We start from the raw sequence: 16,618 nt of genomic DNA, 5'->3' as shown, positions 1-16,618 counted from the left end.
AGTACAGGAACATTTTTATATCTCATGGAGACTGTACTCTGAAGTATATAAAATAGGCTGCAAACTGATGTGTAATATAAAATGTAAACTCTTCTGTAGCTATCTTACTCCAATCTCTATGCAGTATTAGCCACAAGTGAACTCCTTTTACACTGGTCTAGTCAAGACTCAACAGCCAAACAGGTGTTTGACAACCTTGGACACTTGACAAAAACAATCTGTACGTCATTTACTTTGAATTGGGGGAGAGGACCTTTTAGTGAGAAGGGGAATGTATAGTTAATAAAAAAACCCTTAAATGTGTGTGCGTCCAAAGTTTAGCTGGAAGAACATTGAGTAATACTTTAAGAAAGTTGGAATTGGTAAACATGTGATTTCCTGTTATACCTGTTCTCCTGTAAATGTATTAAGTATTGATTTGATATATCATTAAATATGTGAGGTATGTCTTATCACAAAACTAATGACTTTTATAAAATATCCCCATGTATCAAATCCAAGAAATACAACACCCATCAGCTACTCTGCGATATGCAGATGCTGTGTTCAGTGAATCAAATTTTAATCCTTGATGCATCAATTTTATTTGAATGTGAAAATAAATACCCGGTAGTATATCTAAACATGAAATGCTTGAAAAAGGATGAGGGAAGCAATTACATGTATACAGAAGCTCAGACACTAAAAGTTGATTGAATGCAACAAGAGGTCTCAATCATTCTTCTAGTTCAGACACAATCTCCAAGGCTGGCGTCTTCATCTTGGGTTAACTCATCTTGTTGTAGGTGTATAGTTAAACCATAGTAGGTCCATGGTTAAACTCACTGATCAGAGACACTGGTGTGTGCTTAACAAGGGGCGAGTTGTAGAATGAACACTCTCCCTGAAATACTGTTATGCATTGAAATTTTGACCTGGTACTAGCATGGGGCTATGGTATAGAAACCCACATACAGTAGTTTTTTACATACTTGTACTCACTACAATACATGTGATGTAGGTTAAAACGACCTCATTCATCCTGAAGAGATACATTCATAAAACTGCTTTGGATGACAGATCAAGCAACTGCTAATCCCCCTATGCAATTGCATTTTCATTACACTAAGCTGGGTTTTTTTTTCTTTACAAGGTCAATTTTAATAGGTATTGGAAACAATTAAAGACTAATCCCTTCTTTGGAGTAGTTCATGTGGATTGCTACTTGGCACAGAAATAATGCCTAGGGCTAAAGTAGCTGAGGGCTGAATAAGACATTATTCCACAAAATGGGCTATGATCCTCATATTATAAGAACAGGATGAATCTAATTACATGTGATCATTGTATTCCGCTTTCCCATGTTCAAATAGTGCTTTTGTAATGGAAAAACCTTGCTATATTGTTGGGTATGAATAACTGTTTTCACACAATACATTGAATACTTTAATGGGTCTGTATTCTGGATGTGGGTTTAAACTATAATACCCTGGTTTAAAGTTGTAGTTTAAATACATGTATGGAGAGCCAATAGCGGCACAAATGACAAACCCATACACATCCAATTTGACACTCAAATTGTTCATAAAATTTTGTTTGGATATAAAGACTGAGGTACATGTAAATGTAGTTTGAAGTATTATTCCTCATTATGAAAGCAAAATGAAACTAAAAAGCATAAAACATGTATACAATATGAACATATTTCTTTAACTTTTGGCTCCTAATAGGCCTAAATGTTTCGCCAGATTTTCATCAAAACTAAATATTTTTCAATTATTTCCCCATTTAATTTGAATTCTACAGTGGAGTGGACTTTCCCTTCAGAAGATTGATTCTTTTCCTCATTTATTTTTATATGAATTCTACTTTTGGGAAAGACTTTCTTCTCAACACATTGAACACAATGAGTTCAGACTTGACTAAAAATTATAGTTTAAATTCTTATCAATTCTTTTCATTAATTTTGTGACTGAATCATAACAGGCCTATTTGTAACCCAATATTTCTCTCATAATTATGAATGTGTTGAATTATCCAAAATTTGAACCATTGAAGTTTCTTCCAATCCATTGAAAAAAAATTATTGGTTTTTTTATTTTCAACCATACCACATCAATGGAAATGTATAACTTCCACAAATGACATTTGTTTTTACCAGTACCCAAGTAGTACCGTTATGGTAATTTTTAGTGTACATGTAGGCCTACATGTACTCTGGCTTCAGTCTAAAATACAACTTTGTTGATTTCTGCAGGAATATATTAACAATGTACAGTTGTACATGTACAGTAGGTAAACTTTACATGAAACAAAGTACACCAAACTTACATAAATCAATGTAGCTTACATTAATAGATATTTACTTCGGCACAAACATTTCATGATTTCTAAGCCTTTTAAGTATCTGAAACTTACTGCCCCTGGCTAATAACCCTGGCCAGTAATCAAGTTTAGCTCCAATGGTATTCCATGTATTTTGACTCAACACTACTATCTTTGTAAGAGGGTTGCAAGGTTTCCCAATGGCTTTACGTACTAATAGCATAAAATGGTTTCAGTTCCTTTCACCAGCATTGTTTACCCCCTTTCCCATTCAGCTCAAAGAAATTGTACACAATAACTGGTTGGAATAGCCATCTTACATCATAAGTGTATTTTTAAAAAGCCAAGAAGGCCACGGATAAGGTTTCTTCTAGTCCACAGTGTTTCATAACTTCCAGCCACATGCATCAACATGTGGACTATTGGTTACCTCTTTCCCATCAATTATATAAGGAGAGGCTTTTTATTTTCTGAAACAAAAATAAAATCTAGCCCAATACTGGAAGCCTTTCATTACATTAAAAAATATATATCCATTCTTCGGGAAAGCCCTGAAGACTAATTTATTCTCTAGGCTTAAAAGGGTTGTTTATGATATGATTATTTCATCTCTGCACCCATGTAATGATAGCTGGATGCAGGCTTGAGGAAACTTTATACATCTATATCTGGCTGGGTTTACATTCACATACTGTACATGTACATGGAAGTCAAGTCGAACTCCATACCAAATTTCTACTTTCATTAACAAATGGATGCCTTTTCTCTCTGACTTTTTTCTTAAAAGTTTCAAGCTGTCACCATCCTGTCAGTAATAATCATTTCTCATCTTTAGATAAAATTATACATTGAAAAGGTGAAGCACTAATTGAGGTTTTTTATAGATGCCCCCTTGAACATACATTGCATGTACCTGTAGTACATGTAGGTCCATAATAGCTCTATATAATAGCCCAGTGGATTAGTCTCCGGACTCTGAAACAGAGGGTTGTGTGTTCGAATCCCAACCATGGCATAATTTCCTTCAGCTAGAAATTGATCCACAATGTGCTGCACTCAACCCAGGTGAGGTAAATGGGTACCTGGCAGGAATTTATTCCTTGAAACGCAGCGCGTGTAACAGCTGCACTGCTAAAGCCAGGGTGATTATGCTGCATATACTGTAGAGCGCTTTAGAGACTTCTGACAAAATAAGTGTTAAGCACGATACTTGTATAATTAGTATGATCTCATGGTGCAATCACAAACTCAGATCTTCAATATAAATACAAAAATACTTGCCTTCAGTTTTTCCAGGTGATCATTGCTAAAATTGATTTTGGCAGTCATGGTGATTTCTTACATAAGTACTGATAATTAAAGCATCTTCTGACCTGCATAAACGAAAAGAGAATGATAGAATGAAAAATATCAGTTTATAGAGGCTTATCACTTTGATCAAATTACAGGCAGACACAAGTCAAAGCTGTTGCCCTGTTTCATATTAGAACTTGTTATGAGAACAAATGCACAATGCACTATTAATACTAGCAAATAAAATTGCCTAGTAATTTCAGTAGAACTATTGTGAAACAGGTCCCCGTTGAGATGTCAGACAAAATAGAAAATGGTTGACCAAAAAAATATACATGTTTACCTGTAGGCTTTCAGGTGGCTTTACATGTATAATCAGCTTGTGAGTTTAGAAGCCTGTTGCATAAAACTTTTTACCTGAGAAAACTCTGGTAAACACTGAAAACTAAGGTTAGTCTGATTTCCGCCATTGACTTTAGCACAGGCCAAAAACTCCGGTAAAAACAACCTGAGAAAAAGTTTTATGCAACGGGCCCCTGATAAAAATTTCAAAACAATACAAGTTGTCATGTAGGCTACATACTGTATCAAGTCACTTTAGACAATGTACAGTATCAAGTCTAACAGAAGAGTACTGACCATGTGTGCAGACCTCCACATACCTGAACAAGTATAATTAGGTTTCCTCAATAGTTAATGATAACGATGAACATGCACAGTATACTCTGGAAGTACATGTACATGAAACTATCACTCGGAATAATGTACACAGAAGACTAAATATGTTTATAAATAATAGAATTGAAAACAAAAATTTTGATACACAAAGTGAAAAACAAACTTATAAATATCATGCAGTGAACATGTATAGATCCACTACCAGTCCCTTGTAAACTTATCATTAAAACTACATTGTACATTGAAATACCAAGCCACATCAGTTGGGTTTAAGATCATGTTCGCATTGTAAACCGGTTTAAAATCATGTTCGCATTGTAAACCGGTTTAAAATCATGTTCGCATTGTAAACAAAGTTAAAACATTGAAAAAGACATAAAAAGATTCATTAAAAAACATAAGCAATTTTTAGCCAAGGCTTCACCAATTCTTGGAACTGTATATTATCTTCCCCAACAAACCTAGATCAAATGTTCAGCCCCATCCCTTTTATACCCAGATAGCTGTCTCTTCTTTAGATTTGTTCATTGGAGTAAACCCAAACAGGGGTCATGTTCGAACTGAATATACTATTTTCTCCAAGCAACCACCTTGTTGGTAGAGAACTTCTAAATTTTTAACATACTGTTTGATACGTGCAGTAATATTCAAGATGAAATTCAAATCAAAAGCTATAACACAGCATACAAAAATTACGACAATCACACAAAAAAATTGCACATTGAAACCCAGTCAGATATCATTATTACTATTATGCCTTTAGATGAAAAAATGGAATTAAAACAATCAAAATATCAATATTATATTAGAATAAGTCCTACATAATATTATATCACATAACATGATCATACATCTACATACATTACACTCACAGTCCTACAACAATCCCAATGTTAATAACTGTATTATTATTGATAGATGCTGCTTCCTATTCCGATGAACAACACAGAACAAATCTTCTCAGTCGCAGGACAACTTCTGAGTTTAAATGATTAAGCAACTTGAGCTCAAGTGATTTCCCTCCTACAATACATGGTCAAGTGTTTTTTGATGAGAAATAATTCCAAGAAAGTTTATGGCATCCCAAATATCATTGGCCTATGCCTGGTCACTGATTTTGTGTCCTTACATCTGATTGGTCAAGAATTAACTCTCACTTTCTCCTATTGGAAGCTCCTTGCACCAACCAGAAGGGTGGGAGTTCTATGCTCTTCTTGGAAATGGCTGACCAAGGTGGATGCGTCACTGTACACGTAAACAGTCCCATTCCTCTCCATTCACATTTTATGGTCATAAGGCTTCCTTTTCAGGGACACTCCTAAGAAATATGACTCAATGCAAGGAGTGGAATGTTTGACCTCAAAGGAATTATGTATTGACATTTCAGTTTTCGTCTTCTTTTCTCTTTTCACAACTGTGGAATGTCACACTTCTGCATGTATTGTAAGTTCTAGACAATTAAATATTTCTAGAGAAACAAAATAACCTTTGATTTATATAATAGACATTAACACATTATTTAATTCCTTGAGCCTTGGAATGAAGAAAGGCTAAGGCAGCTTTTTTTTTAAACACACTGTAAAAAGGCCTCAAAGGATGCCGCCTGATAATCATGACATATGACGTAAATTACACTTATAGTTTTGCAAAAAATATGATTTCACAGAATACTTTATTTTGAATCCCTCTGTTACATGTAGCCTTTTAATATGAACTCATATCATATAATCATAGTCTGATTAATAAAGTGGGTACCGGTATAAAATCTTCTACGAATTCCATAAAAAAAAAGGTTGAGGATTAGAATGATTCGAACTATTGTTCAAAATCTGTTATAAAAAGTGATAAATCACTCTCTGTTGGCATGTCGTCATGACGATATTCTGAACTATTTCTTTGTGCATTCAGAAAAATAATGCAGACTTTTATTTGCTTTTCTTCAATATTTAAACACAGATTTTGTTAGCAGGTCCACACTATTGTTATTCCGATCTGGATTGGCTTTCCATACTATTTGAGCGTCTTTTTGAGGGTAAATTCATGAAAGGTATAAAGGTTCCAGGCCTACAATTTAGTTTATAACAGTCCCAATCCCTGTTGCCAAAAGTGGTCTCAAGATGTAGACTATTAAAGTAAATGAATTTGAACAAAGCTCGAGTTGATAACCTGGAAAATCACAACCTTGATACATCATTCACGCTTTTAACAGTGTATAAATTATTGTGGGTCTTACTCTGTCAAGGCATGATGAAGGACTGTACCTGCAGACTTTCAATGGTAGTAACATTCCTTCTCGACCTCTCTCCAATTTTAATGTTAACTTTTGACCATAATAAACTCAAAAAGAGGTCATCTCTCATCCTGTTTCATAATAGAACATGGACCCTACCATGACCAGAAAGACCATGGGCGTTACATGGAAAGATGATAATTCTGGCTGCTCTTCCGTGCTCTACAGTACTCGATTGATAGTCCCCGTTAATGCCTTGTGTGTGTGGGTTTTTTTTTCATAATTATCCAGAAAAAGTACTGCACGTCGTAATCAGTAATTTAAAAAAAAAGTTTGTTTTTTCTATTCAAATACACAGTACACCGCCGCTGGCGCAATGTATACTGTGCAGCATCTCCAAATAACAGTCATGTTTGATGTACATGTAGTTGTACATGTAGTTCTGTGGACAATCAAAGGCGTGTTTATGCTTCCATTTTTCTGGCCAAAACACGGCTGCGTCCATCGAGACGTTTCAGATCGCTGATCGTAAACATTTTCACGTTTGATCAGAATCGAAATCACGATCGTAACTGCATGACGTCATTTACATGATTCCAGTGAGATGAAAATCCGCGGGCATACAGTTGCAATGTGGTCCTATGACAGGGAGCTACCTCCACGGAATTACCTCCCATCTCCCTCCGGCTTCGATGATGACGGTACATTTGTGTGTGATTATCAAGTACAAGTACAATCACTATCACGATGGATGAATAAATAAACGAAACACGGATATAAACACAGAGAAAACCAGGGGTAGTTGTTCGGTGACGATCAAGTTCCAAAAGGGAACTAATGGACCCAAAACAGGCAAGAAATAGCATTCCAAACACCACACGGTCTAAGTTCTACATACAGCACTTTTGGAAGCCTCTATTGTCACCAAATTGTGTAATTATTGATTTGTCGGTTTACCTTCCGCGCAAATTATCTTCGCGGAAAGAACATGCATGGGGAGACCTTTTATTAAATACATGTAGGTACTGAAAAGGTTCAGGAAATGGGAGGAAGAGAAGTACATAGGCGTACACGACTACATTATCTTGCGCCTTTCTTTCGCTTTCTCTCTTTGTGTTCGGAAAAAAGAAGTTTTACAAACATTTTATTCTTTAAAACGCATTCGATGATATACAAAAAAAACACACAGCTCTTATGCTAGCTTTAATCCAACCGATATTTGACTATTGTATAATCTGAAGAAATGGCAATAAGACTAGAGCCAACTACATCGTTTCCAAGTTCTACAAAACAGGGCACTGAAATCTGTCTTAGAAGTAAACAGTCGATTTAGTACAGCAAATATCCCATTTTAAAGGTTGATCAACTCAACAAGAGATGAACAATGAGTCAATTTCTACCATTTTTAATTGGTCAATAATCTAGCTCTATCTGTAAATTGTACTCAAATCACACTTAAATCACGAGAATATCTTCCAAGAGACATAGACCGACAAATTCAATTACCAAAGCCTCATTCTAATTATCTAAAAAAAAATCAGTGCTCTTAATTCAGCTTCCAATACCTGCAACACACCGATTAGTAAAAAAACCCCCGACATTCGCACGTCTCGTATCACTTTCCTAATATAATTCTCCACCCCGATCACCATTGATGAAACAGCGTACCGGTACCTTCATTTTTTCTTTGTTTTATTTTGACATTACTTTGCATGTTATTTTCGTCTATCTATTTTTCTTTTTTTTACTCCAATTTCACTTTTGCCAATTGTACATGTGCATGTATTTTATCTCTCCTTTTTTTGAATTCCAAATCTCCCTATCCCTTCATTTTTCTTCCCTTCCTCTTTTCTTCCCTTCCTTTTCACTCCCCTTTTCTTTTCCCCACCTTTCTTTCCCTTAAAGTTTCGTCCTCTTTTCTTTCTCTATCTCTCTTCTTTCCTTTTCCCATTTATTCCGTCTCTCCTTTTCCCTTCTCTTTCTCTCTCTTATCTTCCTTTCTTTCTCCTCTCCCATTTGTCTTTATTCTGTTTTTCCTTCATTTTCTTTCCCATCTTCCTTACCTTTCTCTTCCTTCCCCTTTTCTCTAATCCTTAAACCTTTCCCCATTCTTTCTTTTCCTCCACTTCTTTTTTTCCATCCCTCCCCCTTTAATTCTTTCTCTTACTCCTCACATTTTCCTTCCTTATCATTTTGTTCTCTTTCTGTCTCTGTCTTTTTTGAGGGGGGGAGGGCATTCATTACCATGGAAACCTTACCAGGTCAGGATAGGATTTTACGTGACGGAGCAAGGAGGCTGGTACCTATGGTGTTATCATGGGGTTATCTCCTCATTGAGGAATTCCACCCCCTTTTTCTACCCGCTCTCTGCCAGGGCACTGTCAATTAAAACGGGGCTAAAGTGAAACCATAGAGCTATTGTCCGCACGGACTGCCATATAGATCTCCATGGTTGGTGCCGTATGCCAGAGCTCCTCCCATGCAACTCCCTGTATACGAATTTTTGAATCGGCTCCGGCCTGGCAAATAAACCCTCATCAGCTGTTTGCCATCACCTAAACGACGGGGGTGGGCTGGGTATATACCAGTTTACTGCCATCCACAGTTCAAAAAGTTACGCAATAGCGGTTATGTTCCACAAAGACAACACTCTTTTAATACGGTTAAATCTCTGATTTGCATAATCCAAGCAAAGGGCATGAAGGGGCAAGGGAGATAACGGAACAAACGGTGGAATTTATAATATGCCCCTAATGCATGCACTTTGTCCGTGTTTTGTTTTGTTTCTTGGCCTCTCTCTCTCATCCAACTAGATTATGAAACGTTGCAAAATAGGGGGAATCAGAAAGGAGTTTTGCATGCATGGTTGTTCTTAAGTCGCGATATGAAGGGTCTTGTTTTCAAAGAAAAAAAGTGAACGTGTACATGTACATAATTATAAATTTAGAACCCCCCCCCCCCTCCCCTCAAATTAAGTTTACAAGGTTCGGGCACATTGCATGACCCTCCCAAACAGAATCTGCCATGTCTGGATCAAGATACCTCCTTTCTATCCTCATCTACATGATGTCACAATGGACCCTACTAATACCAGCATTGCAATCGGCCATCGAACCCAAACGTATTCCGGTATGACGCATCACATTATCATCCATCACCGCGATGACTCTCGAGCAGTTTCTTTGAAAATCATGACCGAACTCTCCACAAGTGTTTTCTCCTTTGCACGCCTACAAGTACAAAGAAAGTTTTCTCCTGGATATTTTGAAGCATGTGTTGAAAGTTGAAACGCATATTTCACCCGCATCCAGTAAAACATTCGTTTGACAGATAATGTACATTGAAAAATGTACAAGTACATGTACATGTACAGTACACCCTTTCACAATGGAGCTAACAGCTCTATGCTTTCACCAAGGAGATATCACCTCTGATATCTCCTTGCTTTCACCCACTCTCACACCACGTTGCTGCCAATAATTCCCCGATGGACCTTTTTATGGACTCACAAGCAGACCCCTCACTGTAAATGCGGAATCATCAATGGTAATAGACCAGTTCGTAGTTACTTCATGGGCAATTTTGGTCAAATGACCTTTCATTTCTTTCATCATGATAGGCAGATTTCAAAGCAAAATATTACGTAAGCTTGCCTTACATAGCAGGATGAAGAAAATGAATAGACCAGGTGACTAGAATAGCACACCAATGAACACTTAATGAAGGTATTTGTTGCATTCCTACTTTGAATGCATATCTTAGCATGTTGCACAATGTACTTGACAAACTGTGAAATACCAGTCGTTCGTGGAAGCATTGTTGTTTTTTGTGGATGTAAATGAAAACGACAATTCAAAAGAATATATGAATAATCAAGACATTAAAGTTGGTGCTTATCTCATTAGATTTTAAAGCACCATGTCACTTTAGTACAAATGACCTTCTGATCATGCGCAGAAAGGAACTACGAACTGGCTTATTGAAAAGAATTTTACATAAAGTCACGGAAAAGCTGCAAACAGCCCCACCCCCTACATATTGGAAGACTGGAGTACCACTATCAGTATCACATGGAAAAAAGGTCGGAGAACATGGATGTTGGAAGTCAACCTCTAGCCTACATGTATAGGACGTTCTATAAAACCTCTTTGGATCATGGATCAAACCTTCGCCTCCCCCCCCCCCCCCCACTCTCTCTCTCTCTGGTTGAATAAATTTGGGGGTACAGGCAGGATCTTGTCCGAAAAGACAACCACGAAGGAGCTTCAAGCTTATTTTCTATAAAACAATATACTTGCGGTCACGTCACGATGACGGCAGCTGATATCTGCAAAGTGGAGTGTAAAACATACAATATACGTGCATAGGGCTTTTACAAATTTACTTTTTATACATGGTTTTTTAACATATACTTCACAATTATTGTGTCAATAATTTCATCTTGTACTGAATTTACTTTGGGAATACGGACCACGTCCGTCAAACGGAACGGTCTGCGTCGGCCACTGACCTGATGGATGTACAATATTTGAAAATAGACAGAAGATTGCTCATCACAAACTCCTGATGTGACGACGGTGATAAGGGTATCACGGAGTTGGCAGTTTCGAAGTTGCTCATCCCGGTCATCCTTCTTTGGTTTTGGAGCTCCTTGTAAAATGTAATCGTGGTTGGTCCATGATGTAATAGAGCATGATGATCTCTTTCGATATCCCATGAGGGCACCATGAGTGCCCATCAGTTAGTTCGTTGTGCACAAGAAAGAACCATGGAGCTCTGTGTTTTATAGCTCCATAAAAGAACGCAAATAAGCAGATGTGATGAGAATTGTACGAACGAGTTCTGAATCCACTGAAGCGTGTCACCATCATGGCGTGAGTTACGCAATCCAAGTCATAAACATTCCGCATATTTCTCTCCATTCATTCCGGACACCAGGAATTCCATCATGTAATCACCTTCGGATGTCTTGCCTCAAAAGAAAGTAAGAAACAAAAGGCCTTCACGTTGTAAGAATGTCTCAGAACGTTTGTCGAGCGTTCTTTTGTTGAGTGGTTATTCATTCAGGCGTACACTTTAATATTAAACAAAAAATAGAGACCGTACGTTCCTCAAGTCACACAAAGTTGCATTTTTCGTGTACAATCAAGGAGCTTCTTGGTACAATGTTCTATTGATAGAATTTATTGAGAAAAACAAACAATATCACGAAGATCTCAGATACAAGATTAACAGTCTGCAAAAAGAGCCAAATAGACGTATTGTACATATTCTATCGAATCCCATTTCACAAATGCCTTGTGTGAAAAACACCAACAATAGTAAGAAAATTCACTAGCTCCATGCCTCGGCACAGGCAAGATGTTCAACTATACTTTGTTTATGAACATTTTGAAATCAACTGGTGAACATTACTTGTTGTCCCCGATAAATGCTACATGTATGTTTGACAAGCCCCTCAATCAAGCTTTTTGAATTAGTATGATAAATGAATAAAATATCTATGAACATGTTTCAAGCCTCGGGGATATGGAATGGAACCGGGTTACAGGAAATGGCAGGGAGTTGGGGCTTACTATATAAACTTAATAGCAGAGATCAATACCTTACCGTTAAAAGTCCTACAAAAAGTAAAGGAAATCGACTCCTGTCATCATCATTCATGGCATAATAGTTCCATGATCTAACTCTGCTAACATTACAGGGAGCCAAAAATTCAAAAATTCTGATTCTATTGGATATCAATTTTGCTTATGTTTAATATGTTTTCATTATGTAGAAAAGTACTTAAAGGAGAATGAAACCATTGGACCAAGATAGCTTGTTTGAAAACAGAAAAATCAAAGAAACAGATCAACGAAAGTTTGAGAAAAATCGGACAAGTAATAAGAAAGTTATGAGCTTTTGAATATTGCAATCACTAATGCTATGGAGATTCTCATATTGGCAATGCGGCAAACATATGTTATGTCACTCTTGAACAACTCTCCCCATTACTTTAGTATATATTTCACTTAAATCTTTTATCACATCTTTCAGTAGAACATGTATTCTTTCTATAGGAGGCATGTAATACAGATTTTTAAAGAATACATCATGGATAAAGAGTTTGTATCACCATACGAAAAAGCAAAAAGACACATTTTCAGGGAATTTCATAGTCCATCAAAGGGAAAGTTGTTCATCGGTGACATCACACATCCTTGTAGTGTTGCCAATAGGAGGATCTCCATAGCATTAGAGATTGCAATATTCAAATGCTCATAACTTTCTCATTATTTGTCCGATTTTTCTCAAACTTTCTTTGTTCTTATTCTTTGATTTTTCTGTTTCGACACAAGCCTACTTGTTCCAAAGGTTTCATTCCCCTTTAATTTCTCATTCCCAGACAATTTGAGTGTCATACATATATGAGTTAATAAATTGGATGTGAAGTGTGTACTGTTAGGGATTTGTGCCCAAGTTGCCTCTCCATAGTTAAACCAAGGAGCTTGTTAAACCACAACTTTGAACCAGGATTTACGGGCCATAAGTTTTGCCAAATATGAGTCTGCGCTTATAATACTACGAAGCCTCCTCTGTCTATCCATTTCAGCATAAGTGCACTACCACCACTTTTTGTTGTTGTTCTTTCTGACATGTTAGAACATAAATTATGAGAGGAATGTGATCGGTCAGCAAATATTATATGGGAGAGCTGATTGGTCATTTACTATCCGTGTACGTGTACAAGGTCATTTCACTCAACTGACCGTGGATGCATTGCAGAGCCGTGGAGACACTGGTCTGGATTGTTCCTAACACATCACCACCTGTAATGTCTGCACATAAATATTCCCTTTAACCATGTGTTAATAGCTCCAAAATTCTCTATTCATGATTGAATTTAGTCTCACTACTTCAGACTCTATATTATGCACTATGCGCAAACCAAAGATCCAGGCACATACAGTAGTGCTTGCAGACTAGTCTCAAACACCCCTGTCGCAACAAGGTATAAAGATCAGGGGCCCCATCTTACATGTACAACTCACAATTGATCCGATCAACCTGAACTGTATGGAAATCCATTGATGTCATAATTTTTTCTAAAAGGAAAATTTGCATATTATATGTGTAAATATCCTTTGTAAACAAAGAGCACACTAAATCTTAAAGAAAGCAAATGATGTATGAATATACAGCATATCTAAAAACTATTCTGAACTACATGTACAGGTAACATGCAATTTCGGTGTCGCTTTCCGTAGTTGTGCACTTGTGCTTGATTGGATCAATCGCAACTCTTTATAAGATATACTATTATACATATATATGCATCATTTTATTAACCCTTTCAAATCAAATGGCACTGGCATTGCATTATATTTGTCTTTGTTATTTGTCAAAAAACTAAGCGACATGTCCTGCCCTGTTTCTGTTTTACACTGTGAATAAATTTGTCTATTCACACTAAAAAAAACCTGTCACATCAACACATAAATTATATCTCTATCAAAAAAGGCATAAAACCATATCTTTTGTTAAACGTAACTTTGTATTTAAAAAAAATCAAGAAAATAAAATCCTTTCAAAACATTTATCATTCATAATGCCCATTCACTTCTGAAAATGCTGCAACTGAAGACCAGGGATTCCAGGGAAGCATTTCATAAAACGACTTTATCCGACAAGTCCTGTTTTATCTGACAATTAATAACAGTGTCTCTCAGCTGATCAGAATCAGGGAAAGCTGTCAGATCTGACAACTTGTAAGACAAAACTGTTGATGAAATGCTCCCCATGCTTACTTGAGACTGCATTGGCAATTGAATTCTTTAAAGGGGGCGGTCCAGGCTGAAAATATTTATATCTTAATACAAAGAGTAGAATTCACTGAGTACAACGCTGAAAATTTCATCAAAATCGGATAACAAATAACAAAGTTATTGAAGTTTGAAGTTTAGCAATATTTTTTTAAAATAGTCGTCATGAATATTCATTAGGCGAGCTGATGATGTCACGTCTCCACTTTTACAAGATATTAATTGAACTTTAAATTCAATAACTTTGCTATTTGTTGTCAGATTTTGATAAAATTTTCAACATTTTGCTCAGTGAATTCTACTCTATTTATTATGGTATAAATACTTTCAGCCTGGACCATCCCTTTAAAAATTATTTTGAGAAAAAGCCAAACAACCATTTTCAGAGTTCAAACATACAAATTTACACCACTTCCCCCCGTTACACACACAGTAAATGACTTTCATCCCATAGACCTCTTCAGAGAACTTCAAGTTCAGCACTGAATAGTTGAATACCAGGATTAAAGGGTGAAGGCTAAAAGTCAAAGTCAAACAGCCAACGATGCAACAACTGTCTTAGACCTAAAGCTTCGGTCTCTGTTTTGTTGGTTGTTCAGCTGAACTTCGTTGGCTTCACTCACCAAATACAGAGACCGAAGTTCTAGCGCGATCTGTACAGGGGACTCAATGGCCATATGTTTATGTACTTGAGATCAGATAAAACGGGAAGTGAATTTGCGCGACAGCCGAGGTAAGTCACTGTTTTTGTTCCTTTTAACTTCATTTTTCTCCGTTTTTTGGCAATTGATACCAAGAGGGAATATAAATTTGCACTCTGGTCACTATAATTTTCGAAATTTTTATTCATTAAAGACAAAAATTGAAAAGCCCCGACAGGGGGATTTTGCATTGCAAGTCCCCTAATGGTGGCTGCACGATAGCGAGCCGTCTGTGTACGAGGAGAAATAAAAAAAAATGTTAAAAAACTCCTCGAAACAGACGGCTGCCAGCTGTCTACAACTGCAACTGTCTGTACTGATAATGATTTGCAATTACAGAAAATGAAATAAAAATGAACAACTCAAATTCTGGATTTCATCATGACAGAGATAAATTATCCCTTACATACTGTAGATCTTTTGTGATTTCAAATTAAGTTAAAATTGTAATACTATAGCAGGCTTGAGTCTGACTGAGCCTGACTTAACCCAGAGGGCTCCCGGCCGCGTAGCGGTCGGCAGCCCTCTGCCAGGCTCTGGGTTAAGACTGACTGAGCCTGAGGCTGAGGTTCGATCTTGCATCTTCACGACAATTCTTAATCTTTCTTATGGTTGCATACCGGTATACCGGTAGTGGCCTGGCGAATATGTTCTTTAAATAATACCGTATCGTATCTCTTCAAAATAAATGGCAGCAAAATTATTGGGTGTTTGGAATCGAAAGAGGCATTGTAAAGCCAGGCTTGGGCAACAGAAATTTTCTAGCCCAAACGTCAGTCCAGCCAAGCACGAGCAGCTGACCCGGTGATGACGGGGTTATCGTCTCACAATATTCGCTCGCGCCGCGCTCGAAATACCGATATGAATTGTTTTGCTGACCGTCGCGTCAGTTAGATCTAAGTTTGCGTCGGAATTCAGTCACAGGAAGCTACGGTACTAAATCAAAGATTGTTTTGATTGCACTTACCGTAACTTTTTGTTAGATGTGGATCTATTCCAAAAGTAAAAATCCTTCAACGGTCTGAGCGTGGAGCGCGTCTTTCCCCTTCAACAAAATAATTCCTTCTGACATCATCGATCGCGATATATATATCGGGCGCGGCGCCTGGCGCGGCGGCACGCACGCACGTACGTACGTACGCATTACGTCCGTACGTGCGGCGTATGGCATCTTTCTGTCTCCATGGTTTGATCGAAAAAGCAGTTCTTCGTTCGATAAACTCACAAGTTTTTTGCTCGATTAAGACCTAACCAGATTTTTTTTTGAAAAAATATATTTATCAACATATTATAAACAGAGTTTTCTTCACAAATGAAGTTTTTCATCAAGTGGTGAAATTATTTTTATCGATTTCGATGAGCTAGGTTTTTAAATGTTGATGTTCCATGAGTTTTTCGCTATCTATCAACATTGTTTCTATTCTAGTCCCGTCTTAATAATATGAATGAAATGAGCTCTCACTGGAAATACGGAATACGATATGATTCATTTGGCAAATAAACTTTTTTCGGAGTGTTTTATTTCATGTCTACTTCCAACAATAAAACATGAATTGATGTATACAAATCTAAATAATGCTGTGGATCAGATATTGCCTATACCTAGA

At 37.0% G+C, this 16,618-nt stretch overlaps 1 protein-coding gene across 4 annotated transcripts in view; it reads right to left on the bottom strand.

Moving 5' to 3' along the window:
* LOC121427546 overlaps positions 1 to 16,072 on the bottom strand; it is a 31,058-nt gene extending 14,986 nt beyond the window's left edge. Inside the window, exons 1-2 of one of the 4 annotated variants that reach the window (XM_041623993.1) lie at positions 15,979 to 16,072; positions 3,586 to 3,677 (exon numbers count right to left, since the gene is read on the bottom strand). In XM_041623993.1, the coding sequence (XP_041479927.1) occupies positions 3,586 to 3,633 (48 nt within the window). In that variant the 5' untranslated portion in view covers positions 3,634 to 3,677; positions 15,979 to 16,072. Of the gene's footprint in view, positions 1 to 3,585; positions 3,678 to 5,136; positions 5,336 to 11,015; positions 11,268 to 15,978 lie in introns of those variants that run through there. The other 3 variants (XM_041623996.1, XM_041623994.1, XM_041623995.1) reach the window with 3 other exon arrangements.
* Between the last annotated feature and the right edge of the window lie 546 nt (positions 16,073 to 16,618).

This window comes from Lytechinus variegatus, chromosome 14 (genome assembly GCF_018143015.1).
Source record: "Lytechinus variegatus isolate NC3 chromosome 14, Lvar_3.0, whole genome shotgun sequence".
NCBI lineage: Eukaryota > Metazoa > Echinodermata > Echinoidea > Temnopleuroida > Toxopneustidae > Lytechinus > Lytechinus variegatus.
Note: the sequence above shows the minus strand (reverse complement) of the source record. Positions and strands in the feature narration are given on the sequence as shown.